The 26,007-nt window shown below is 40.8% G+C and overlaps 1 protein-coding gene across 3 annotated transcripts in view; it reads left to right on the top strand.

Moving 5' to 3' along the window:
• LOC140729623 (uncharacterized) overlaps window positions 1-2,446 on the top strand; it is a 71,188-nt gene extending 68,742 nt beyond the window's left edge. For all 3 annotated transcript variants that reach the window (XM_073049589.1, XM_073049587.1, XM_073049588.1), the window contains 2 exons: window positions 308-430; window positions 934-2,446. In XM_073049589.1, the coding sequence (XP_072905690.1) occupies window positions 308-430; window positions 934-1,847 (1,037 nt within the window). In that variant the 3' untranslated portion in view covers window positions 1,848-2,446. The remainder of the gene's footprint in view (window positions 1-307; window positions 431-933) is intronic.
• The last annotated feature ends 23,561 nt before the right edge of the window (window positions 2,447-26,007 follow it).

Genomic DNA, 26,007 nt, shown 5'->3' with positions numbered 1-26,007 from the left:
GCCTGCAAAAAAAAATAAATCTAGTGGTTGTATATTGTGACATATACGCATTTTGATAACAAATTTACTTTGAACTTTAAACTTCTAATCTTAAAGGATGCATTGCGTCACTTCTTTGAAGATCATTTGGAAAAGTCGGGGTTAATTTAAGTTTTAATCCTGACAAAATAGCAACACTCTGCATGAACAATCGAAGTTAGTTGTGTGTGTGTGTGTGTTTGTTATATGTTTTTAAAATGTGTGAGGTAAAAGATTAAATAACAATGTAGATGACGCTGAGATTTTCTTTTCTTAACTTTTTTTGTAGATGGCTTGAAGTGTAATTGGGTGGTGATAGAAGAAAATCAAAATCTCTGTTTTTATTTACGCTGTCTGGATATATCAGTCTGTAAAGAAGCAGCTGAGGAAGCTGTTAAAGATTTGCAAATAGGTAAGTGCAGATACTGTTATCTTTGTACTACCTGCTCCTTTAAAGCCATGCAAGATGATTTTCAAAGCCAGAAAATTGAGTAATTTTTTGTCAGTCTGTTGGCACATCACTTGGAATGTAAATGATTACCAGGGGAGTTGCCTTCAGAATAATTTGAAGCTTTTTAATGTTTCTGTATAAAGTTAATTGTTTTTGTATATTTTATGTTCTGATTGTCATGGATATAATTCCCTTGACAGAGAGGCAAATTCCACAATCAAGGTCCATCAGTAGATTATTACAGTACCTCACACCTGGATGTAAAAGTTTCCTGCTTTGAAATGTTACAATGATGTATTCAGTAAGAATCATTCCTCAATCCTGTTTTATATGGATGAATGGAAGGATTTGAACAGTCAATCAGATGTGACATTGAAAACAATCATCATTTGGAAATGAGTTAATGTGCCATGTTTAAACTGGCTGGATTCTCAATGCTTTCAAGTTTTTTGTTTGTTTTCTAGGAAAATATTCACCACTCAAGAATTTGCACCATGCGCGAAGGAGTGTAAGAAGTATTACAAGTACGACTGTGCCAAATTCAGATAACTCATCGTCAGTCAATTACACAAGCGACAACAAAACAGGCCCAGCAGCCGTCACCAATTCAAGTACAGAGTCAAATGAAGTTTCCAACACGAACACCACTAAGATTACCGCAACAGTGTCAGCAGCAGGCAAACAATTTACTGTTACCAGTTCCAGTACTTCACCCTCCTTACCAAGTTTGACCATGACGACAACAGCAGCCCCAACAACAAGCAACTCAAAAACAACCATCGCTGAAGTATCATCAATAACTACAGCATCAACTACAAATTTGTCAGTAGTGTTCAGCCCCCATGAAAGTACTACATCAATTATTAATAGTAATAAGACTACACCAGTTCCAACAAACTCAAGCAAACATGAATCATCTGTGACACCAACTAATAAGTTAAAGGGTACTACAACTTCCCTTCGGTCTACCCCAATTACTACACCAAAAACAACCCAATCTTTGACCACACAATTAACCACTGTAACCCCAATGGAAGTTTCTACAACAAAGCTAATCCCAGACACAGAGCAAAAGCAGACATGGACCAGTGCAAGCACAATCACCGGAGGAGTGTCACAGTCACCAAAAACAAAAAGCAGAACTACGATTGCTTTCAGTAATGGGAAGAGTTATGTCTTTCCTTCAGTGCCTGCTGGAGCTCTAATCAAATATTTAGCTGACACAAGCTCATTAATGGCCATTCTAATATTTGGAGTATTGTTTTTCTTAGTGAGTATTATATTGTTTGCACATAAAGCATTTGAAAGCTATAAAAGGAAGGACTATGTGCAAGTCGATTATCTAATAAATGGAATGTATGCAGATTCAGATATGTAAAAAAAAAATCGTGAAGAATATAGGAAACATAACACTGTTGTTAAAATACTGGGACTGTTACTTTCATTAAACCAAGCACATTCTATAAAATATAACGTAGATCAGCTGTAATGTGCCATAAGTTGAGCAGTACTGCCTTATTCTGGAACTTCTGAAGAGTGTCTGGAGGATCAGTCAATTGAGAAATCATTGTGAATTTATGATATAGCTAACATCAATGTAATTATTTTGTAAGTTGCACTGTTTGGCTCTAACTAGCTTGCAACAAAAAAACTCCTTAAGCCACTGTTTAAAACAAAGTCACTTTGGTGTATTTTTGATTCAAAGGGAATTTTGCAATAAAGTAAGTTTTTTCAATGAGAACAATTCAGTAATCTAAACGTTTCGAGCAATACAGTTGCTAGAATTGTGCCATTGAACATAAAGCCATGTTCTATTGTTGCAATGTACCACTATGCAGTTTCTTGCCTTAAAATTTAATTTTTTTATCTTAAATTTCTGAAATTTAAAATCTTTTTGGGCAGTGCTTCTGTATAATTCTGAGATACCTGGCATTACTTCATCGTATCACTATTAAACAAGTTCCAATGTATCCATTACTGAAACATTACTGTATCTTTTTGTGAAAGCTCTACTTATAGTAAGATAATTAAGTTGAAAGTTCACATGCAGTACTTCAATGTGGATCTTTTACTTAATATAGGGCAGTATTAAAAACAAGCCAGTGATTCTGTCCACTTCAGTTAGCAGACCAAGATTCTTCCTGTCACTTGTACTGAATTGACTTTATTACTTACATCTTCATATACATGAGTAAAAATCTTTATGTTATGTCTCCGTCTAAATGTGCAATTTATAGTAATTTGTAATAAACAGTATGTACAACAGGACAGTCAGTATAGTACAGAAATACAATTGTATCAGCGTGAATTAATCAGTCTGATAGCCTGGTGTGGAAGAAGCTGTCCCGGAGCCTGTTGGTCTTGGCTTTTAAGCTGCAGTACCATTTCCCGGATGGTAGCCAGGATGGTTGGGGTGACTCGGGTCCCCAGTGATCCTTCGGGCCATGTTTACACACCTGTCTTTGTAAGTGTCCTGAATAGTGGGAAATTCACATCTACAGATGAGCTGGGCTGTCAGCACCACTCTCTGCAGAGTCCTGTACTTCCCTAAGGAGGGAAGTACAGTTCCCATACCAGGCATTGATGCAGCCAGTCAGGATACTCTCAATTGTGCCCCTGTAGAAAGTCCTTAGGATTTGGGGGCCCATCCCAAACTTCTTCAACTGTCTGTTGTGCAGTTTTCACCACACCGCTGGTATGTAATGACCATGTGAGATCCTTGGTGATGTGTATGCCGAAAAACTTAAAGCTGTTTACCCTCTCAACCCCAGATCCATTGATGTCAATAGGGGTTAGCCCGTCTCCATTCCTCCTCTAGTCCACAACCAGCTACTTTGTTTTTGCGACATTGAGGGAGAAGTTGTTTTCTTGACATCATGGTGCCAGGTTGATGACTTCTTCCCTGTAGGCTGCTTCGATACAGGTCCCAAGATACAGCTTATGTATCAGGCACAGAGCTACATCAGAAGATATTGGAAGATTATTTGTGCTCTGAAGCTAAGACTAATTCTCCTTATGAAACTTTAAGGGGGATGCCAGCACTTGGATCAGAATAAGTTAACAACCTGTGAGATTCAACTAACTAAGCTTCTGTCTAGGTCTTAGGTAGCCACAACTTGTGTGTGTATGTCTATACATATTTTTTTCCCTCATCCCTTATGGGTGGTGTGTATGTGTACTTTTCCTTCAATCTTAGCCTGGGAGCTCAAGGGTTCAGCTCAGTATCCTTGCTGTTCCTAATACTGCACTCTTCTGGACCAAGATCTCAAATGTTGTTCCTGGGATTGGTTGGAGCCAGTTTACCAGTCCCAGTGTCATAGCTCCAAGTGCTCCTCTCACCTCAAGGATTACTGTGGCTTCAACCTTCTGCATCCTTTTTATCTACTTTTTCAAGCCCTGGTATTTCTCCAGTTTTTCATATTCTTTCTTCCTGATGTTACTGTCATTCGGGATTGCCACATCTATTACTATTGCTTACTTCTGTTCCTTGTCCTGTATTACTGTGTCTGGTAGGTTGGCCACTACCTGCTTATCAGTCTGTATTCAGAAGTTCCACACGTCTGACATTCTCCACTACCTTCTCGGGTGTTTCCCATTTGGATTTGGGAGTGTCCAATCCATACTCAGCGCAGATGTTCCTGTACACACTTCCTGCAGCTTGGTTGTGCTGTTCAGTGTATGATGTCCCTGTCTGCATCTCGCACTCTGCTACAATGTGCTGGATGCTTTCAGCGAATTCTTGCACAGTCTGCATCGTGGATCTCGTCTGGTGTGATAGACCCTGCTTCTGTTGCCCTTGTGCTCGGCACCTGTTCTTGTGCAGCCTCTGCCGCCCCTCGGCCCAGCGCCTCTGCGCCGTCCCTCGGCCCTGCCATTTCCAGCCATCGGTAGGACTTTCTTATGCCAGCCACGTGATACCTGGCAACGGTACATCCCATGCATAAATGGATGAGACTGAACAACATGGAATTAATGGAATGCTACTTTAACAGCAACTCACATGAAAAAGGATACATCACACACACGTGGGGACTCTGGCAACAGTGAAGACCATTGTCCACATTCACAGAAAAGGCCTGGTTACCCAGCAATCTGACTTTCTGCATTTGATCACTCTTACCACTCTTCTGGAAAGAAAACAGGTATGGACTTGAATCCATTCAAATGGGACAAACAGCAACTTCCAACCTCAGATGAATCTGAACTTGTGAATCATTGGGAGGTTAAATGATAAAAGTTTACATGCAATGACATTACAACCTACATTCTGTCCACAACTGTATTACTTTTCCACAAATTAACCTGTTTAATTTTGTGTAATCTTTGCCAAATTAATTTTTCCCAAGGTGGACCCTGTAATTAGGTTGCGAGGTATTATAAATCAGCTGTGATCGAATGGTGGAGCAGACTTGAACGGCCAAATAGCCTAATTCTGCTCCAATGTCTTATGGTAATAGGTTGATGCATAGCAAACACGCAGATAGGTCATAAAGATACAGAAATAGGGATGTCCATATAGATATGTACTATATCCAAAGCTATGGCAAGGGCTCAGATATAGTGCATATTACAGGGAACATTTTTGGCTAAATATTAAATTCAGCAGAACTTTTTTGCTTTTCTACAGTTTTTGTATTTTTTTATTACTCCAAATTAGCAGTTGAAGGATGCATGTAAGAACAATTAATTCTTGTAAGGTATATTTAAAGTCTCCATAACTGGAGTAGCTCCATGATTGAAGCAAGAAAAAAGACTTTGTAAAACATAAAAACATGTCTCTAAGCACTTTACAACCAATTGACCATCATCCCATCCAATAATCTATTGGCAAAGAATCAATAATGCAATTCCTTCCCTCTGATAGTAAGAGCAAGAGTGTCGGCTGTTTAGTACACACAAAGAATGAACGCTCAGCAAGCCTGGCTTTAGCCCTCTTCCTTTCCAGTCCATTTGAAGGGTCTCAGCTCAAACTGTCGACTGATATTCACCACCGTGATGCTGCCTAACTTACTGAGTTCCTCCAGCATTTTTGTGGGAGTTGCTCAAGATTTCCACATCAGCAGAATCTTTTGTGTTTGTGTTGGGTGTTTAGTTCCTTGAGCCTGTTTCTCTCTTTAGCAATATGATTGCTCATCCATGAGCCAACATCTTTCAGATCAAGAAAAACCTGTTGATTGTCAATTTAAAGTTAACAAACAATCTCATATCCATTGCCATTAGCAGAAGAGATTTCCAAATTTCTACAAATCTTTGCTCGTGGTAATGCTTCAGAACTTTTGAAAAATTTTTCTCACCAATCAGCAGAAATAATTTTGCTGTATCCTAACCATTAATACTTGAAAATGTCAATGATTTCATCCATTGTATTCCAGGCAATACAATAGCAGTTTCTCTAAGCTGTACTTTAAATATTACTCCAAGAGCATGGGTATCATTCCGGGAACTTCAGACTGCATTTTCTCCGGTAAGGTATGATTTCCAAATTGTTCACACTATTGGAGTAGAATTTGGAGTTTGGTACAGGTAAGCATAGCTTTATTCCCTTTCCAAACTAGTCTGAAGTTTAAAAAGCACAGTATTCTATAGTTATTTTCTGAGCCTATCCATAATATCTTAATGTTCATGGGTCCTCCATGCTTCTAGTTTTTCACTATCTGAAGTATGCAGTTGACTTGATTGTTAAGTCAGAGAATAATGCAAAGCCATGGAAATTCAAAGAATGGTGCAAAGCACACTACATTAAAGGCACCACATTGATCAATACCTAGCAGTTTATTATTTATGGAATAAAACTCAGGATGATTTTTTTTTAACCAAGAACTGTTCAGGAGCTAAATAATGTGCTCCAGGTAGGAAAGAGGGCACCTGCTCACAAGCTCCGGCCGAGTTAGAAAGTGCACCGAGAGTTCCAACCAGTTTTGAGTCTACCTACCCGAAGTTCCAGGCAGGATAAAGTGTGCCTACACAAAGATCAGCTGAGAGAAGTTGCTTGATCAGATTTCAAGATTGTTTAATGTTATTAACAGTACAAAAGTGTGAAGAGAATGAAATGATTGTTACTCTGGATCAGATGTAGCACCAATAAACACCATAATATAAAGAACACCGTAATTTTTAAAAACAATAAATATATAATGGAGCTTATTTAGATTGATTGTATGTCCATACCATGACACTAGGCGCAGGAGTGTATGTACAGAAGGTGACTGATAGGAAATTATAAAGTGATGGTGGTTGGGAGTGTGGAAGGGTGGGTTAGTGGATGGAGGTATTAATCAGCTTTACTGCTTGGGGAAAGTAACTAGTTTTGAGTCTGGTGGTCCTGACGTGGATGCTACATAGCCTCCTGCCTGATGGGTGTGGGAGTTGATTTCCAACCAAGGGAAGAATTACCTGCCCCAAAGGGCAGGGCAGTAACAAACATGCTGAGGATCCAGCTGGAAAATGGGGGACCTTCCCCAAGTGCCAGCCAGGAGAGTACAAAGTAGCCCTAGGTGTTAGTCATGAGTGGTTTGGGTGCTGAGTTCAGAGCAATAATGTGTGGGTGGCAGTGGTTGTATGATTGCAATAATGATAAAAAATAATGCAAAATTAGTACCGGTAAATCATTGTTTGATAATAAGGAGATAATGGAATGTTTTACATTCCATTATCAAGATTTATAAGGATGTTGCCTGGATTGAGGAGCATGCTTTGTGAGAATAGGTTGAGTGAACTCGGCCTTTTTTCCTTGGAGCCACGGAGGATGAGAGGTGACCTGATAGAGGTGTATAAGATGATAAGAGGTATTGATCATGTGGATAGTCAGAGGCTTTTTCCCAGGACTGAAGTGGTTGCCACAAGAGGACACAGATTTAAGGTGCTGGGGAGTAGGTACACAGGAGATGTAAGGGGTAAGTTTTTTTACTCAGAGAGTGGTGAGTGCGTGGAATGGGCTGCCAGCAACAGTGGTGGAGACAGATACAATAGGGTCTTTTAAGAGACTTTTGGATAGGTACATGGAGCTTAGAAAAATAGAGGGCTATGGGTAAGCCTAGTAATTTCTAAGGTAGGGACATATTCAGCACAACTTTGTGGGCCAAAGGGCCTGTATTGAGTTGTAGGTTTTCTTTGTTTCTATGTTACACTCTTTTGGATCCACTGCAGATGAATCCATGTTTGTCAACATAATAAATAATGCTTAAAATATATAAAAATAATTAAAACTTTAAAATTAACTTAAAGAAATAAAACAATTTTTTTAAAAACTGCAGCAGGTATGAGCAAGAAAGATATAACACGTAGTAAATTCAACTTTGTCTTGCCTTTCTAGCTAGAATGATTATTACACTGGCCTATCACACTTTGATTTGACCACTGTCGAAATTCTGTGTGGCTTGGTCAAACATTCCTTTGTGAAGGAAATCTTAGTATTTCCTAAAGGTAATCATTTATTAAGAAGATCATTCTAATGTATTGAGCTCATGATGTAATTTTTCTTATGCTGTGTTATTTGACCAATCACCTTTTGATATTGCTGAGACAACGATGACGTGTTCCTGTTTGTATTTCTGCAGCTCCACATAGTGGTCAGATATATTTTTCTAATCTGAAATATTTTCGGTTTGTGGAGCAGTAACATAGGGCAACCTTCATCCATGGAACAGAATAATCTAATATAAAATTACTTGCTCTTAACTTTTTATAATCACTTTGTAGTATCAATTGGAAAAATAAAATGGAAAAATATGCATCAACATCAAAGCACAAATACAATGGTTCATTCTGCCACAAAATTCTAGAGACTTAAGTACCCCATCCAAATAATTGTTGATTAAGTATGAGCCTATGAAATGAGCATCAGAAGTTTCTCCCACTGCAAGATGTGGGCAAGTGTGGTGAACTACATATACCAGTCTGGACTGCTCCTGTGGCTCCTCCCACAGACCCCCTGCTGACTGCTCCTGTGGCTCCTCCCACAGACCCCCTGCTGACTGCTCCTGTGGCTCCTCCCACAGACCCCTGCTGACTGCTCCTGTGGCTCCTCCCACAGACCCCTGCTGACTGCTCCTGTGGCTCCTCCCACAGACCCCTGTATAAAGGCGATTGAGGCCTGTGCCCGGCCTCATTCTCCAGGATGTAGTGTTGTTCATTCTTCCAGTCAATAAAAGCCAATATCTCGCTTCTTACGTCTCAGAGTGAGTTATTGATGGTGCATCAGCAAGTTTGTTTCCTGATTGGACTTAGCCATAGATGTGTCACATGATCTCATGCCCTCCATTAAGCCACTCCTCCCATCATTGGTGGCCCAACCCATCCATCCATTTGGTGCACTGCCTTCTGACATGAACTGAGAAACAACCAGGCCCTGCTCCTATCTTAGCATATCACTTCCTCCAATATATAGCCCAGTGAGATATTTGACATTTCTAATTCTGAATTCTTGCACATCCTGCATTAATCACTCTTAATGATGCTGGCCCACTAATTGACAAGATCCTAAGCTTTAAATTTTTCCTCCTAAAACAAGGCTGCCTTTATATTTTTGTTTCCTCTTTCAAGAAATGCCTTAAAACTTACTTCTCTGTCCAAATGCCTGATCACCTGTACTAATTCCTCATTATGTCAACAACCTTTGCTTGATAATGTTCCTGTGGTGAGCTTAGCACAAATTAGCAATGTTAAAAGGGTCATGTAAATAGAAGCTCTGCTACTTCTTTTCCAGTCCTGAATAAGTCTAAGCCCAAACCAACAACTGTTTATTCTTTCCCAGAGATGCTGCCTGACCTGCTGAGTTACTCCAGTATTTTTTGTGCATTGTTTTTGATTTCCAACATCTGCAGACTTCCTTGTACTTATGATCTGTAACTATAACATTGATTTATTGAGTTATTTCCTATTTATTAATCTGCTTCCAAGGTGAAGCAAACTCAATGCCTGAGGTACATTTTAGAGCTCATTTTTGTTCAACACATACCATTGTTATCACTGTAGCCCATCCAGTAGTCACGTCTTAATAAGCTGGTAAGGAAGGCGGGCTCTGTCGTGGGCAAAGTACTGGAGAGTTTAACATTGGTAGCTGAGCGAAGGGCGCTGAGTAGGCTACGGTCAATTATGGATAACTCTGAACATCCTCTACATAGCACCATCCAGAGACAGAGAAGCAGTTTCAGCGACAGGTTACTATCGATACAATGCTCCTCAGACAGGATGAAGAGGTCAATACTCCCCAATGCCATTAGGCTTTACAATTCTACCGCCAGGACTTAAGAACTTTTTAAAAGCTATTATTAATGCTTTCTGAGATAGTGATTTAGATGCATATCATATTTTTTACTGAGTTAAGTATTGTATGTAATTAGTTTTGCTACAACAAGTGTATGGGACATTGGAAAAAAAGTTGAATTTCCCCATGGGGATGAATAAAGTATCTATCTATCTATCTATCTATCTATCTATCTATCTATCTATCTATCTATCTATCTATCTATCTATCTATCTATCTATATGTAACCCTCAAAATTGTGCAGGCCATGCTGTCTTCTCACTGCTGCCATCAGGAGGAAGGTACAGGAGTCTCAGGACTCACATCACCAGGTTCAGAAACAATTACTCCTCAATAATCAGGCTCTTCAATCAAAGGAGATCACTTCACTTGCCCCATCAATGAAATATTCCCACAACCTATGGATTTGATTTCAAGGACTCTTCATCTTATGTTCTCAATATTAATTGTTTATTTATTATTACTTCTTTCTTTTTGTATTTGTACAGTTTGTTGCCTTTTGCACACTGGTTCAATGCCCAAGTTGGTGCGGTCTTTCATTGATTCTGTTGTAGTTATTATTCTACGGATTTACTGAGTATGCCAGCAAGGAAATTAATCTCAGGGTGGTATATGGTAACATATATGTATTTTAATAATAAATTTACTTAGAACTTCCGAACTTCGAAATTATGCCGCACATAAGAAAGGGTAGATTTAATGCTCACATTTTATTTTCAGCCCGCTGTGGGCTTGTTTCATTCAGCTGGATATGACTCCATTCTTATCCCTTCTTTCTTTAATGAGATAGCTAATCCAAAATGAAGATGGGAGGTGACTTGATAGAGGTGTTTGTTCATTTGCTGTGTACCTTGATGTATGACGTGGGCGATCATAGTCTTTCCGTGACCATATTTGTTCTTGGCAAACTTCTCTACAGAAGTAGTTTGCCATTGCCTTCTGGGCAGTGTCTTTACAAGACGGGTGACCCCAGCCATTATCAATACTCTTCAGAGATTGTCTGTCTGGCGCCAGTGGTTGTAGAACCAAGACTTGTGAAATGCTCCAGCTTTTCATATGGCATTCCACCTCCTGCTTCCATGGCTTCACGTGACCCTGATCGGGTGGCTAAGCAGGTGCTATACCTTGCCCAAGGGGGACCTGATGGCTGGCAGAGGGAAGGAGCACCTTACAGCTCCTTTGGTAGAGAGGTATCTCCATCCCTTCACCCTGATAGAGGTCTACAAGATGATGAGAGACATAGATAGAATGGATAGCCAAAGACTTCTTCCAAGAGCGAAAATGGGTAATAGAAGGGGGCATGATGTTGAGGTGACTGGAGGAAAATATAGATGGATGTCAGAGGTAAATTCTTTACACAGAGAATGGTGGATGCGTAGAATGACCTGTCAAGGGTGGTGGTAGAAGCAAATACATTAGTGGCATTTAAGAAACTCTTAGATAGGCATGTGAATAATTTTAAAATGGTGGGTTATGTAGGGGGTGAAGGGTAAATTTGATCTTTGAGTAGATTAAAAGTTCGGCACAACATTACAGGTCGGGTACAAGCACAAGAGTTGCCTTTGTTCATGGTATTTTTTCAAGTAATTAGTGTGCTATGAAGATTTGCTCCATAGCAAAGGAAGCCCAGCAGTGTCTCTACTTTCTGCGAAGGCTGGGGAAAGTCCATCTCCCACCCCCCCCATCCTCATCACATTCTACAGGGGTTGTATTGAGAGCATCCTGAGCAGTTGCATCACTGCCTGGATCAGAAATTGCACCATCTCGGATCGCAAGGCCCTGCAACGGATAGTGAGGTCTGCTGAGAAGATCATCGGGGTCTCTCTTCCTGCCATCACGGACATTTACACTACACGCTGCATCCGTAAAGCAAACAGCATTATGAAGGACCCCACGCACCCCTCATACAAACTCTTCTCCCTCCTGCCGTCTGGGAAAAGGCACCGAAGCATTCGGGCTCTCACGACCAGATTATGGTCCAGTTTCTTCCCCCAAGCCATCAGACTCCTCAATACCCAGAGCCTGGACTGACACCTTACTGCCCTATTATCCTGTTTTTTATTTATTGTAATGCCTGCACTGTTTTGTGCACTTTTTGCAGTCCTGGGTAGGTCTGTAGTGTAATTTTTTTTCTGTGTTGTTTTTTACGTAGTTCAGTCTAGTTTTTGTACTGTGTCATGTAACACCATGGTCCTGAAAAACATAGTCTCATTTTTACTATGTACTGTACCAGCAGTTATGGTCAAAATGACAATAAAAGTAACTTGACTTGACTTGACTTGATCATGTCTGTGATACCTCTAGATGGGCACAATCCACACTTCGATTCAGGGAATACCTCTTGAGATAGTGAAAGGAGATGGTTGACAAGGATATAGTATCTGCAAGCATTTATTGTTGTTGACAGGAGGGAGGTGCCTCTGTAATTGCCACAATCTGCCACAATCTCCCTTGTTGGGGGAGTCCAGAACCAGAGGCCACAGTTCAAGAATAAGGGGTAGGCCATTTAGAACGGAGTTCAGGAAAACTTTTTCACCCAGAGAGTTGTGGATCTATGGAATGCTCTACCTCAGAAGGCAGTGGAGGCCAATTCTCTGGATGCTTTCAAGAAAGAGTTAGATAGAGCTCTTAAAGATAGTGGAGTCAAGGGATATGGGGAGAAGGCAGGAACGGGGTACTGATTGTGTATGATCAGCCATGATCACAGTGAATGGTGGTGCTGGCTTGAAGGGCAGAATGGCCTACTCCTGCACCTATTGTCTATTGTCTCGTTTCTTGAATATGGTCACTATTAAAGCATCTCTGAGCTCTGAGGGCAGTTGTTCTCTTTCCCAGACCTTCAGGAGCAGGTGTGTATTCAGTGCAATAGTCTTGGTCCACCTTCCTTGTAGATCTCTGATTGGATCCCATCAGGACCAGTGGCTATATTGCTTTTCAGGGTTCCTGATGGCATTGTGGACCTCTTAAACATTGGGAGGTCTCCCCCAGGTCTTCTTTCACAGGTCTCTGGAGGATTTGGTTAGTACTGTAACCTCTGGTTCAGCACTGCTGTTGCGGTTAAGAAGTTCTGGAAAGTGTTCTATCCATTGATTGTTCATATCCTTCTGATCCTTTAGCAAGTTCTTCCCATCCTCAACCAGTTCAAGACCAGGAACAAAGGTAGCACCACCACTATCATGTGGATAACAACTGCTGAAGAAGCTGTCTTCAGCATGCTCTCAAAACCTCCAATCCTACAAAACACAATAGATATAGCCCAGTTCATCATAGGTAAAGCCCTCCCATCGTTGAACACATCTACATGAGGACCTGTCACAGGAAAGCAGCATCCATCACCAGGGACCCTCACCACCCAGGACATGCTCTCTTCTTGCTGCTGCCATCAAGAAAAGGTACAGGAGCCTCAGGACTCACACCACCAGGTTCAGGAACAGTTATTACCCCTCAACCATCAGGCTCTTGAAGCAAAGGGGATGACTTCACTTGCCCCATCACTACACTGTTCCCTCAGCCTATGAACTCACGTTCAAGAATCTCATGTTGATAATTATTGTTTATTTATTTATTATTATTATTTCAACATTTTTGTAATTGCACAGTTTGTTGTCTTGCACACGTTTGAATGCCCATGTTGGTGCAGTCTTTCATTGACCCTATTATGGTTATTATTCTATTCTATTATACCCACAAGAAAATGAATCTCAGGGTTGTATATGGTGACATATGTGTACTTAGAACATTTATTTTGAACCTTGAACTTCAGTGTATCCTGAATGCCTTTGCCAAAGCGTATGGGGCTCTGGGTCTTGTCCTGAATATAAAAAAAATACGGGTCCCTTATGAGCCTCGTCCCAGTATGCAGATGACAACCCCATTGTAGTATGCTCTGAAGAAGACCTCCAATGTATCCTAAATGCCTTTGCCAAGACATATAGAGCCCTGGGATTTGTCTTGAATATAAAAAAAGATGCCGGTCTTATATCAACAAGCACCCAACCAGTCACTTATCCAGCCTTCCATAAAAGTTGGCAAAATCACCCTTGAAAATGTAGACCACTTTCCCTACCTTTACAGCATTCTCTCCTCAAAAGTAGACATTGAATCAGAGATCAATCACTGCCTGATAAGTGCTAGTGGAACCTATATAAGATTAAGGAAAATAGTCTTTGAAGACCATGACCTACAGGTCCAAACAAACCTGTTGGTCCATAGGGTAGTTGTCCTTCTACCATTACAGTATGGAGCAGAATCATGGAACACCTACAGTAGCTCTGGAACTATACAAGGATCCTTGTGAAAGATTTTGAGGATCAGCTGGAAGGACAGAAGCATTATCACCAGTGCACTGGAGGAGGCCAACATGAACAGCATCTCCACCATGGTAAAGCAATACCAACTCCGATGGTTAGGTCATGTCGTCCAGATGCCTCACTCATGTCTCCCCAAACAGATCCTTCATCCCTAGTTGAAGGAACACCAGTGAGCACATGGAAAAGAAAACGCTTGAAAGATAACATCAAAAACAACCTGAAGAAATTCAGCACTGCATGTAAAAACTGGAAGACCTTGCACTCAATGAATATACCTGTTCGAGGGATCTGCACTATATGAGCACTGCCTCCGCTGTGCCGCAGAGATCTAATGGTAGCTGAGAAAATGAACAACCAATCGCCTCAGCCACTAACCACAGTCACCACTCACTCTTGACCACACTCCACCAGAATATCTGGATCCTGGATTGGCCGCTACAACCACCTGAGGACTCAGCAATGAAAAACGCCCTTAGGAGAACCTCATACTCGACTGCTACTGCTGTCTTCCAAAAAAGAATCAAAGTGAGGTGAGAGAAGAGCAATCCAAGGGTCTGGTGATCAACTGCATGCCCCTGTGGCAGTGGTATTTTTTGCAAGTAACGCAGACTCATTAAGGGTCACTAGAAAATTCCATTGAGAAGGACAAGAGAACAAATTCTGCATCATTTTAAAAACAATACCATGACACCTTTATGCCAAACAATCACCTCTAACCGTTTTTAGAAAATTATTTCTGAGAACACTTTTTCTGGGGGCGGGGGTGGGGGGGGGTAATTATTGTCACGTGTACTGAGGTACAGTGAAAAACTTAACCTCCGTGCAGATCATTTCATCGGCAATTCAAGAGGAAGACAATAACAGAAAACGGAACAGAGTGTTACAGTTATATGCAGGCGGAGAATAAGGTGAGAAGCCAGAACAAGGTCGATTCTGAGGTCCAGAGTCCATCATGTCATTTTAAGTGATTCTTCAATAGTCTCACAACAGCAGGATAGAAGCTGTCCTTACGACTGATAGTAAATGCTTTCAGACTTCTGAATCTTCTGCTTGGTGGGTGGTAGAAGAGAGAGTAGCTTCTCACGGCAAGGTTAAACTTACTTGTTTATATACTTTTTGTCTTATACACTTGTGGTTAATAAAAGTAACTAATTGAAGCTAGGTTGAAATTTCCTGTGATAATGACAGAGATCATAAACGGGAGTGCTGAGTACATGAGTCCCCTGGTGGCAAATTTACATCTAATAGATTGGTAAACATTGTGTGCTGATGCTAAGATGTGATGTCCTTTGTCATCAGATTTCTTAATGCTCCATCAACTCACGGACAGTCCTTCGCCATTACTCTTTTGCACCACTTATTTATATTTTATATTGTAACATCCAGTGATTTGTTATGCCTGATCTGTACTGCTGCAGCAAAACAACACATTTCACTTGCGTCACTGACAATAAATCTGATTCTAAAGCAAACGTTGAAAAAATTAAAATGTTTTTGATTACCAGCATAACTCTTGCAAGTTATATCAGACCTTAAAGCACAGCCAGTTTTAACTTTTTGCAATTATATATCATTGAGTCAGACATAGCTTGTTGTGTCCTTTGGAAAGAGTTGTACAATTAGTTTCATTCTGCTATAATTTAGTGACTTGTTTCTTTCTGTTTTCATTGAAAAGAATTGTACAGCTGTCTTTCTCTAAAAAAATCACACTGAAACCTAATGTTTTTAGAACTCTAAATAAAACATGGAGTTTCTTATTACATCTTCAATGATACATATTTTAAAAGGCAGTCATCAATGTGTAAGACTAAGTAATATTAATTAATATTAAATTTAGTGCATCATTTGTGGTATTAAAACATCTACAGTCTTTTGACAAGTTACAAGTAAATGAGAATAAATCAGGGACATCTACATTATTGTTAGCTTGCAAACAGGGTGAATATTTGTTTTCCTGGAGTTTGGGATTTCACCTATGTTTTTGGCAGAGTGAGATAGAAATCGGAAGAATTTGTGGCATTACATAAATAGTGGCATAGCTCAAGTATCATCATTTCCTGGAACATCCACTTGAGAATGCATTCCATTGCTATCATGCAGAGAATCTTGTGCCATTCTCATAAATTATATTAATTAAATACTATCCATGAAGCAATAAAGAATTGTAAATGGGAACTACAGGAGGTGTTTCTCTATAAAGTTCACAGAGGCTGTCATCCCAAAAGGACAAGTAATATTTTATTTCTTCCTTTGCTTTTCCCTTCCATAAGCTCTTTATTCTCCAAGTCAATAGTGTTCAGTGAATTGTTCCAAGTGTCCCATTCTTCACCTAAGATTTGTAATGATGGTTATTGTAAGGAACCAAACTACAGTTTTCATGTGGGGTGTGCCAAATAGTTTCATTCCTACTCAGGACCACTTCAAGCTCTTTTTTTCCCAATACATTCATGATTGAATTAGTGTTGCTTCCACCACACACAAAATGCTCGACAGTATCTACCCAGCAGAATAAACAGTTGATATTTCAGGCTGAGACCTACCATTAGCATCCTGATAAAGGGTCTCGGCCCAAAATATAAACTGTTTACTCCATAGATGTTCAGACTCCTCTATACCCAGAGCCTGGACTGACACCTTACTGCCCTGTTGTCCTGTTTATTATTTATTCTAATGCCTGCACTGTTTTGTACACTTTATGCAGTCCTGAGTAGGTCTGTAGTCTAGTGTAGTTGTTGTGTGTTTTTCTTTTCTCTGTGTTGTTTTTTTACATAGTTCAGTCTAGTTTTTGTACTATGTCATGTAACACCATGGTCCTGAAAACTGTTGTCTCATTTTTACTATGTACGTTACCAGCAGTTATGGTCGAAATGACAATAAAAGTGACTTGACTTGACTTGACTTGACTTGACTTGATGTTGTCTGACTTGCTAAATTACTCCAGCATTTCGTGTGTGTTGCTTCCACCGGTCAGACAGACTTTGAAAATGTCTTCTCTTTTGCTGCCAGATTCCACCCATCATTTATGACCCTTTGCTAACCCTTCCTTTCCCGTTCTGGATCATTCCATCCCCATCCCAGGGGATAGGCTAATCACAAACAATCTCCACTGGCTCTTGTAATCTTGACTACACCTCCTCCATCCCACTCCATAAGCACTCAATTTGATTTCCCCAGTCTTCCTTCCTATTACATTGGCTTCAATGACAGGGCCATCCGAACAGGAAACTCCGCAAAGTTTTCCTTCTTTTTGAACTGTGGTTTCCCCTACCATTGTGTAGGGAGTCTTTGACAACATCTCATCTATTCCTCACGTTTCTGCCTTCACCCTTTCTACTTGTAGACAGAGCCGGAAGAGAGATCCTTGGATGTTAACTTCCAGCCCATCACCTATCTGTTCAACAGATCATTTTTGTCAATTTTCATCAGTTTGATTCAACATCCTTTGTTGTTTACATAATACATTGCAGGTTATATGTAAAAATACTTGAATGGCATACGTCATTACGTCACCACCTTATACTTGCACACTTCACTTACAGTAAAAATGAAACTAAAACATGCATACCTGTCTCCATCTTTTCCTTTCAATTACTTTTATGTTTTGGAGTTGCAAAACATAACACCTTTCTCCCTGGGTGGAAATGGCTATTACATGAGGACATAATTTTTAGGTGATTAAGGAAAGTATAGAGGAGATGTGGGAGGTAGTTTTTTATATAAAAGGAGTGGTGGGTGCATGGAACGCACTGCTGGGAGTGATAGTAGAAGCAGGCAGATACACAAGGGGCATTAGAGAGAATCCGGAGATAGCCCTCCATTTTCTTTCATCCATGTGCCTATGCAGGGTAAGAGGTGGGGTTGGGGGGACATTAGATTAATTTTGGAGTACATTAAAAATCAGCACCATATTGTGGACCAAATGGCCTTCTGTACTGTTCTATATATTAAAAAAAAGACCAAAGGGAAATGGGAAAGAGGTTGCAAGAAATTAATCAAGGTAAAGGTCAGAACAATGTTATATAATGGCTGTGGATAGTAATATCGAGTTGGTATGGGTTGAAATCATGAATATCAGGAGAAAGAAGATGCATGTGGGAATAGCTTATAGGCCTCCAACATATCGAGTCTTGAAACAGTGGAGCACAAATGGGGAAATGCCTTTGATATGTTTGAAGGGAATCTTAATTGTCATGTGAGATTTAAATCTACAATACATATTGATTGGACAAACCAAATTAACGGGGGTATCATAGAAGGAGAATTAGTAGAGTCTGTTAGGGATTGCTTCTTAGAGTAATTGGAACCTATTGGGAATAGGCTGTTTTAGATTTGTTTATGTGTAATAAAGAGGCGTTACTAAGAAATCTTAAGATTAAAGATATTGACTACAGTATGATAGGAATTTAAATACAGTTTGAGGAAGAACACCATAGAACTAAAAGTTAAATAAGGGCAATTATGATGGTGTGAGGAGAGAATTGTCTGTGGTAGACTGGGAAAACAAACTGGGACAAGGCAACTGCTGAGCAATGGCAAGTATTGAAAGGGGCATAATATTTGGCAGAAACGTATCTCAGTTGGAGAAAAGGATTGCAAAAAAAGAGGCACAATCTGTCATTAACAAAAGGAGGTCAAGGTTAAGTTGAAAAGTTGGGTGCATGAAGTGGCAACGGCTGATGTTCAAGGGACTGAGAGGGTTTTAGGATTCAGCAGTGAAAGACTGAGATCATAAGAAAAGGAAAAATTGATTCAGACAGAGAACTTGCATGTAACTGCAGGAGTTTGTATGGATATATCAATATGAAGAAGATAGCTAAGATAAGTCTGCCAAGAGATAATCTAAGAACAAACCAGAGACCCAGAGCAGTTCTCTGTTGCGGTTAGACATGCAAGCTATAGCGGGCTTCAAAACAAAGTCAGGCAGTGTCACTAACACAACTCATCTCTCCCTGATGAGCTGATTGAATTCTATCTATACACATTTCAAACAGAAGGTCAATGAATTGACATCCACCTCCCTGCATCTGTACCCACATTCACCATTGCGAGCTTCAGATCAGCCTTCCTGAAGGTGAAACCATGGATAATGACTGGCCTGGTTGGTGTCCTTGGCCATGCCCTCAGAATCTGCGTAGATCGGCTGGTAGGAATATCCACAGGTATCCTTAGTGTCTCTGGATTCCAGTCTGAGGTTCCCATCTGCATTAAGAAGCCCGCTGTCACTCTGGTGACAAAGAGAAAAGGTGATGTGCCTCAGTCACTTCTCCCCAGTGGCTCTGACATTCACCATCACGATGTGCTAAGAGCAGCTGGTCAGGGCACTCATCAATTCCAGCTTCCTAGAGAGCCTCAACCCACTGCTGAGAAAGGTCCATAGTAGGTGCTATCTCCATGACCCAACACTCATCTCTGAAATATCGGGATTACAAAGACTCCTATTCGCCTTCAGTAGCATTATCAAAACTACTTCATTTCCAAACTCCTAGTTCTAGAACTCAACATCTCCCCGGTAACTGAATCGTTAACTTACAGACCAACAGACTGCAGTCTGTAAGGAGAGCAGTAACACCTCTGCCATAATTATCCTCACACTGATGGTCCAGAAGGCTGTGAGCTTGGTCCTTTATTTTACTTCTTGTACACTCACAAGTGCATTGACAGGTTTTGCTCTAGCTCCATGTACAAGTTTGCAGATGTACCTCAAGTCAGAGTACAGGAAGACAATAAAAGAGCATGGTATCAAGATAACGCCCTCTCCTTCAATGTCTTCAAAGTGAAAGAGCTGGTCATTGTCCTCTGGAAGTGGGGTGGAGTGCAGTACATAAGTGCCCCTATCTGTTTCAATGGTGCTTATGTGGAGATGGTTGAGAGCTTCAAGTTCCGAGGTGTACGTATCACCAGTAACTTGTCCTGGTCCAGCCACATAGACACAATGGCTAACAATGCACACCAGTGCCACTACTTCTTTAGAAGGCGAAAGAAATTTTTCATGTTCCCAATGACCCTTAATGATTTTTACAGATGTGCAATAGAAGGCATCTTATTCTAATGCTTGATGGCTTGGTATGGCAGCTGCTCTGCCCAAAACCCCCCAAAACAGCCAGCATAATGGAGACCCCTTCCTCCCGATCCTCCTCCCACCCCCCCCTTCCATCAGGCAGAAGATACAAAAGTTTAAAAACAACTACCAATAGACTCAAGGACAGCTTCTATCCTGTTGCTATAAGACTCTTGAACAAACCTCTTGTATGATAAAGATGAACCTCTTATACAATACATATAAAGTTTGTTTAGTATGTTGGTATACATGACAATAATAAACCAGTCATCATTGCTAATCTCTTATTGTCTTCTCCCTCCTAATACTCCATTACTTCTTACTCTACCACTCAGTTCTCTGTACAACTTTTCCTGTTACCTAATGCTACATGCCAGTATTGAAATAATTTAAGCATACTGATGCACCATCAATAACTCACTCTGAGATGTAAGAAGCGAGGTATCGGCTTTTATTGACTGGAAGAATGAACAACACTACATCCTGTAGAATGAGGCCGGGCATCAGGCCTCAATCGCCTTTATACAGGGGTCTGTGGGAGGAGCCACAGAAGCAGTTAGCAGGGGTCTGTGGGAGGAGCCACAGGAGCAGTCCAGACAGGTATATGTAGTTCACCACACATACCCTATTCGAACTCCCACTGGAGCCTTAGGTCTGCAAGGACATAAGGTTCTGTTCCCATACAATGATGCAATTCGAAATAATAGATGAAAGACAGTGTTTAGGATTTGCTGTCAAAATGTTGATGTACTGTGAATGTAACTCTGAAATAAATACATCTGTAACTACTGCTAAAGTAATATATAATTGTGATGGCATTAGTTTGCTGACTGTGAAGTTCTAAACTCAACTGAAGATCTGGAGCCCTATCCGATATAAATAGCTATGGGTACCCTCATTGTAACTACCTGCTCTTCAAAAGCTAGTTCACTTACCTGTTTATACTCCACAGCGAGTTTAACTGTCAACACCCACAATTTAAGTGGCGGGCTCCCACCCCTCCACCGCCACCAAGGAGAAACTATTCCCAGCTGACAAAGTAGTTTAACCACAATTTATTTATTTTATGGTTTAAGTCAGACAAAAATCTAAAATCAGATTTAAAACTCAAGAGGTTTTCCATCTTATAAAAGATTTCCAAATTATAAATGATTTCTAAAACACAAAGGGTTTCCAAATCACAGGTTCGACTCCTGTATGCTAAAAAGACATAGCAACAAGTTGCAGATGAGCAAACCATTTGTTGCAAAAATCAATGGCAGGGGAAAGGATTCTAGCCACCCAATCTTTCCGTCATTCCACTTCTTGACCATTCCTAATTTCTACATTTATACTGTTTCTCTGCCGCTTGGGTGACTTCACACACACACACACACACACACACACACACACACACTCTCTCTCTCTCTCACACACACACACACACACACACACACACACACACACACACACACACACACACACACACACACACACTCAGACTCAGACTCACACTCTCTCTCTCACACACACACACACACACATAATTGATATTTTTTCAGTTTCATTTTTACGCAAGCATTCTAAAAGCTTCTGGAGACACAACTGAAAACAAACATGAGAAAATCTGCAAATGCTGGAAATCCAAAGCAACACACACACAACACTGGAGGGACTCAACAGGTCAGGCAGCGTCTGTGGGAAAGAGTACATAGACAACATTTTGGGCCAAGATCCTTTTTCAGGACTGAGAAGGAAGGGGAGATGCCTGAATTTAAAGGTGGAGGGGAGGGGAAAGAGACTAGCTGGAAGGTGATAGGTAAGCCAGGTAACATGCACAAAATGCTGGAGGAACTCAGCAGGCCAGGCAGCATCTATGGAAAAAAGGTACAGTTGATGTTTTGGGCCGAGACCCTACGGCAGGACCTTGACTCCAGCATTTTGTGTGTGTTGCTTAGATTTCCAGCATTTGCAGATTTTCTTTTGTAGGTGAAGTCAGGTGATGGGAAAGGTCCAGGGTTAGAGCAGAAAAAAGTCTGATTAGGAGAGGAGAGGAGAATGGACCACAGGAGAAAGGGAAGGAGGAGTGGACGTAGGGGGAAGTAATAGGCAGGTGAGAAAAAGCAAAAGGTCACAATGAGGAAGGGGGGGAAGGGGAATTTTGTTCACCGGAAGGAGAAATCAATATCCGTGCCATCAGGTTGGAGGCTGTCCAGCCAGAATATAAGATGTTTCTCCTCCACAGTGCTGGTGCGTGGCCTAGTGGATAAGGCATCGGTCTAGTGATCTGAAGGTCACTGGTTCAAGCCTCAGCTGAGGCAATGTGTTTGTGTCCTTGAGCAAGGCACTTAACAACACATTGCTCTGCGACGTCACCGGTGCCAAGCTGCATGGGTCCTAGTGCCCTTCCCTTGGACAACATCGGTGGCGTGGAGAGGGGAAGGCCTGCAGCTTGGGCAACTGCCGGTCTCCCATACAACCCTGCCCAGGCCTGCGCCCTGGAAAACTTCCAAAGTGCAAATCCATGGTCTCACGAGACTAACGGATGCCTATATATACATCTCCTCCACCCAGAGGGTAGCATCATCTTTGCACAAGAGGAGGTCATGGATCAGTACGTCGGAATAGGAATGGGAAGTCCTGCTTGTGGCAGATGACGTGGAGGTTCTCGACAAAGCGGTCTCCCAATTAAGGACAGGTCTCACCAATGTAGAGGAGGCCACATCGGGAGCACCGGGTACAATAGACAACCCCAGCAGATTCGCAGGTGAAGTTTAGCCTCACCTGGAAGGACAGTTTGGGGCCCTGAATGGAGGAGAGAGAATGGGTGGGTGTAGCACTTTGGCTGCCTGCAGGGCTAAGTGCCTGGAAAGAGCTTAGTGGGATGGGATGAATGGACAAGGGAATCATGGAACGAGTGATCCCTGTGGAAAGTGGAGCAAGGGGGAGGTAAAGATATATTTAATGGTAGGGTCCCTTTGGAGATGGCAGGTTTGAGGAGGCTAATGTTTTGGAGGTGGAGGCTGATGGGGTGGTAAGTAAGGACAAGAGGGACTCTAACACTATTAAAGCAATGGGAAGATGAAGTGAGCACAGATGTACAGGAAATGGAGGAGATGCGGGTGATGCACCATCAATAACTCACTCTGAGATGTAAGAAGCGAGATATCGGCTTTTATTGACTGGAAGAATGAACAACACTACATCCTGGAGAATGAGGCCAGGCTCAGGCCTCAATCGCCTTTATACAGGGGTCTGTGGGAGGAGCCACAGGAGCAGTCAGCAGGGGTCTTTGGGAGGAGCCACAGGAGCAGTCCAGACAGGTATATCTAGTTCACCACAGCGGGTGAAGGTAGCGTCAATAGTGGAGGGAAGGAAACACCATTCGTTAAAGATGGAGGACATCTCTGATATCCTGGAATGGAAAGCTGTGACCTTGGAACAGATGCAGCGGAGGTGCAGAAAACAGAGTTCTCAGATTCTCACGATTAATGCAGTGAAGCTGACTCTTGGAACACACAAATTTTTCAGCTACTAACAGATAAGCTATTTGATGTGCTAGTACCAATTTGATCTGCAAGTTTCCTTGAACTAAGTAACTTAACCATGTTGTCTGGTTTGAAACAAGCCCAATTAAATAACCCCATTGTCTTACACTACTACTTTTGAGAAATCAGCCCCATGCTGTGGGTCAGCATCCTGTGTTCTATAGACAGTGTGTTTGTTTGCAAGGGTGTTCCTTTAACTACTGACTGGTTATTTACAATAAGAACTGAAGACTTGCTCCCATTTACAACAAGAAGCTGCACAAAGAATATTGGATGGAAGTTTATCTTACCCAAAACAACTCTTTGGTCGCTAGAAGTTTCATCTGCTGTACTATAAAGCTGAGCTTAACAAAAGAGAGAGACCTCTAGGCCCAGAACAGTGAATACCCATCACATAATATCAATTTCTATTCCTAGGATCTATTGTAAGTAAATAAAATTTGCATATGTATTTTAGAGATAGATCTACAGTATCTTCTTGTTATATTTCACATGTTCCAATACAAAAATTCTTGCCATGACATATTATTTATTTACTGTTTTTGATCCAGTCAGGGTCAAATAAGAATGGGACAGATCGTTCTCTCATGTTAAAAGTAAAGATCATTGCTCTTACCATTATTTACATGAAATAATGCAACAAGTTCAGGCAAGAGATGAGCAGATGAATGCAAATATACAATTTGCTGATTGATTTGTAACATTACACTATTAATTTTGCAAAACAACTTCCTGCTGTCTGCCAAACTATGATAGGACTTGTCACTGCAAGTCTAAGTGCACTTTTAAACAGTGGAATAATTGTTACTTATTGATAATCAATCTTTCTGACATTTAAATTAAAAACTATAATATTACATTCTTTCAAATATCACCCTGGATTTTGCATAAACAATACTAGTTCAATTACAATGACCACAGTCATTACTCTGTGCAGTTGTTAGGAATTTTGGGATCTTCATGTATCTACAATTGAAGAATTGAAACCCTAACACTGCTCTCAATGGTCCAGTGTGACTTTCCTAGGCTGGGTTTATGTACAATCCTTAAGGTAAAGTCATTTGAACATTCTTGAATTTAACCGCTCTTCTGCTGTGCCCCATGAAGCCCAAGTGTGATCTGACTCGTATATTAAGCCATAATTACTGCTTGATAATCTGATTTACTCTAAAGGACTATTTTTGCATGTGTGGATTTTAAATTCCTAATTTATTTTAAAAATATCGAAGGATTTTGAAACAGAAAGTTGTTTTCTTAAAGGCAGTTTATTTTATTTCAGCAATGATTAATCATGCTGGAGGAACTCAATAAGTCGAGGTGCATCTGCAGAGGGGCAGAAGAATTGTCAACGTTTTAGGGTGAAGCAGAAAATATCAACATTTTCTTTCCCCCGCGGATGCTGCTTGACCTGCTGAGTTCCTCCAGCAGATTGCTTGTGCTCTATATTCCAGCATCTGCAGTCTATTGTGTCTCCATTGTGTTAATTCAGATTCTTTTCTAATCCCAAATGTTAATTCCAATGTTTAGTTAGCACTCTGTAATACTTAGAAAAGTTAACTGACAGTGCTCCAGAAGCGGAACTGTCCAGACAAACATACTGTTCATGCCTATTCTTGTTCTTCCTACCTTGATCCAATTCTTTCCTCCCTTGTCCAGTTCTTTCATAATCACATCTGTGAGAACTTAAACTCCCCAAATTCAACAGTTTCCATTTTCTAGGTCTTAACTAGCATATCTTCATCATGGGTGTCCAATCCCTAGTTCAGATGAATGGTCTTGACGTTAAGGACATTAACTGTCCTTTTCCCTGACACACTGATTTCCTCTGACAATTTGTATATTTATTGCAGTTCTGTGGTAGTTCAATTATCTGTCATGTTTACTGAGTGTTTCTCACTACAGAAGCTGCCTTCCCCTTGTACATCCTTGTCCTCCACCCCTACATAGGACAGCCTTTTTGTTTTCTCTACCCATCTCCCTCGCTGCATCTTGAAACACATTTGTTTTCTCACTTATCCAGTTCTGATGAAGCGCCAACGGTTTGAAATGTTGACCCTGTTTCTTTTTCCACTGAATGCTGCCTCAGCTGCTGTTTTTTCATCAATGAATGTCTCAAAGTTGTCTAACTCAGAATTCTTTAATACCAACTATTGCTCAGCTAAATGGATGACATCACAGCTGCTGGACTGCAGGGTTCCCTTTGGGCTGATAGACAACAACAGCAGCAGATATTCATGCAAGGAAAATTCTGGCCATGCAGATTAGTAGATTTTTTACAGATATCTTTTCTTCAAGTTATTGGAAACACCTTTTGTAAGTAATAGAAATATGTGAAATTTAAAACCAATCCTGCTTCTACTTTTCTATTTGTCCTTAGG

This window comes from Hemitrygon akajei, chromosome 6 (assembly GCF_048418815.1).
Source record: "Hemitrygon akajei chromosome 6, sHemAka1.3, whole genome shotgun sequence".
Classification (NCBI taxonomy): Eukaryota; Metazoa; Chordata; class Chondrichthyes; order Myliobatiformes; family Dasyatidae; genus Hemitrygon; species Hemitrygon akajei.
The sequence above is the reverse complement of the archived record's forward strand: the minus strand, read 5'-3'. Positions and strand labels throughout refer to the sequence as shown.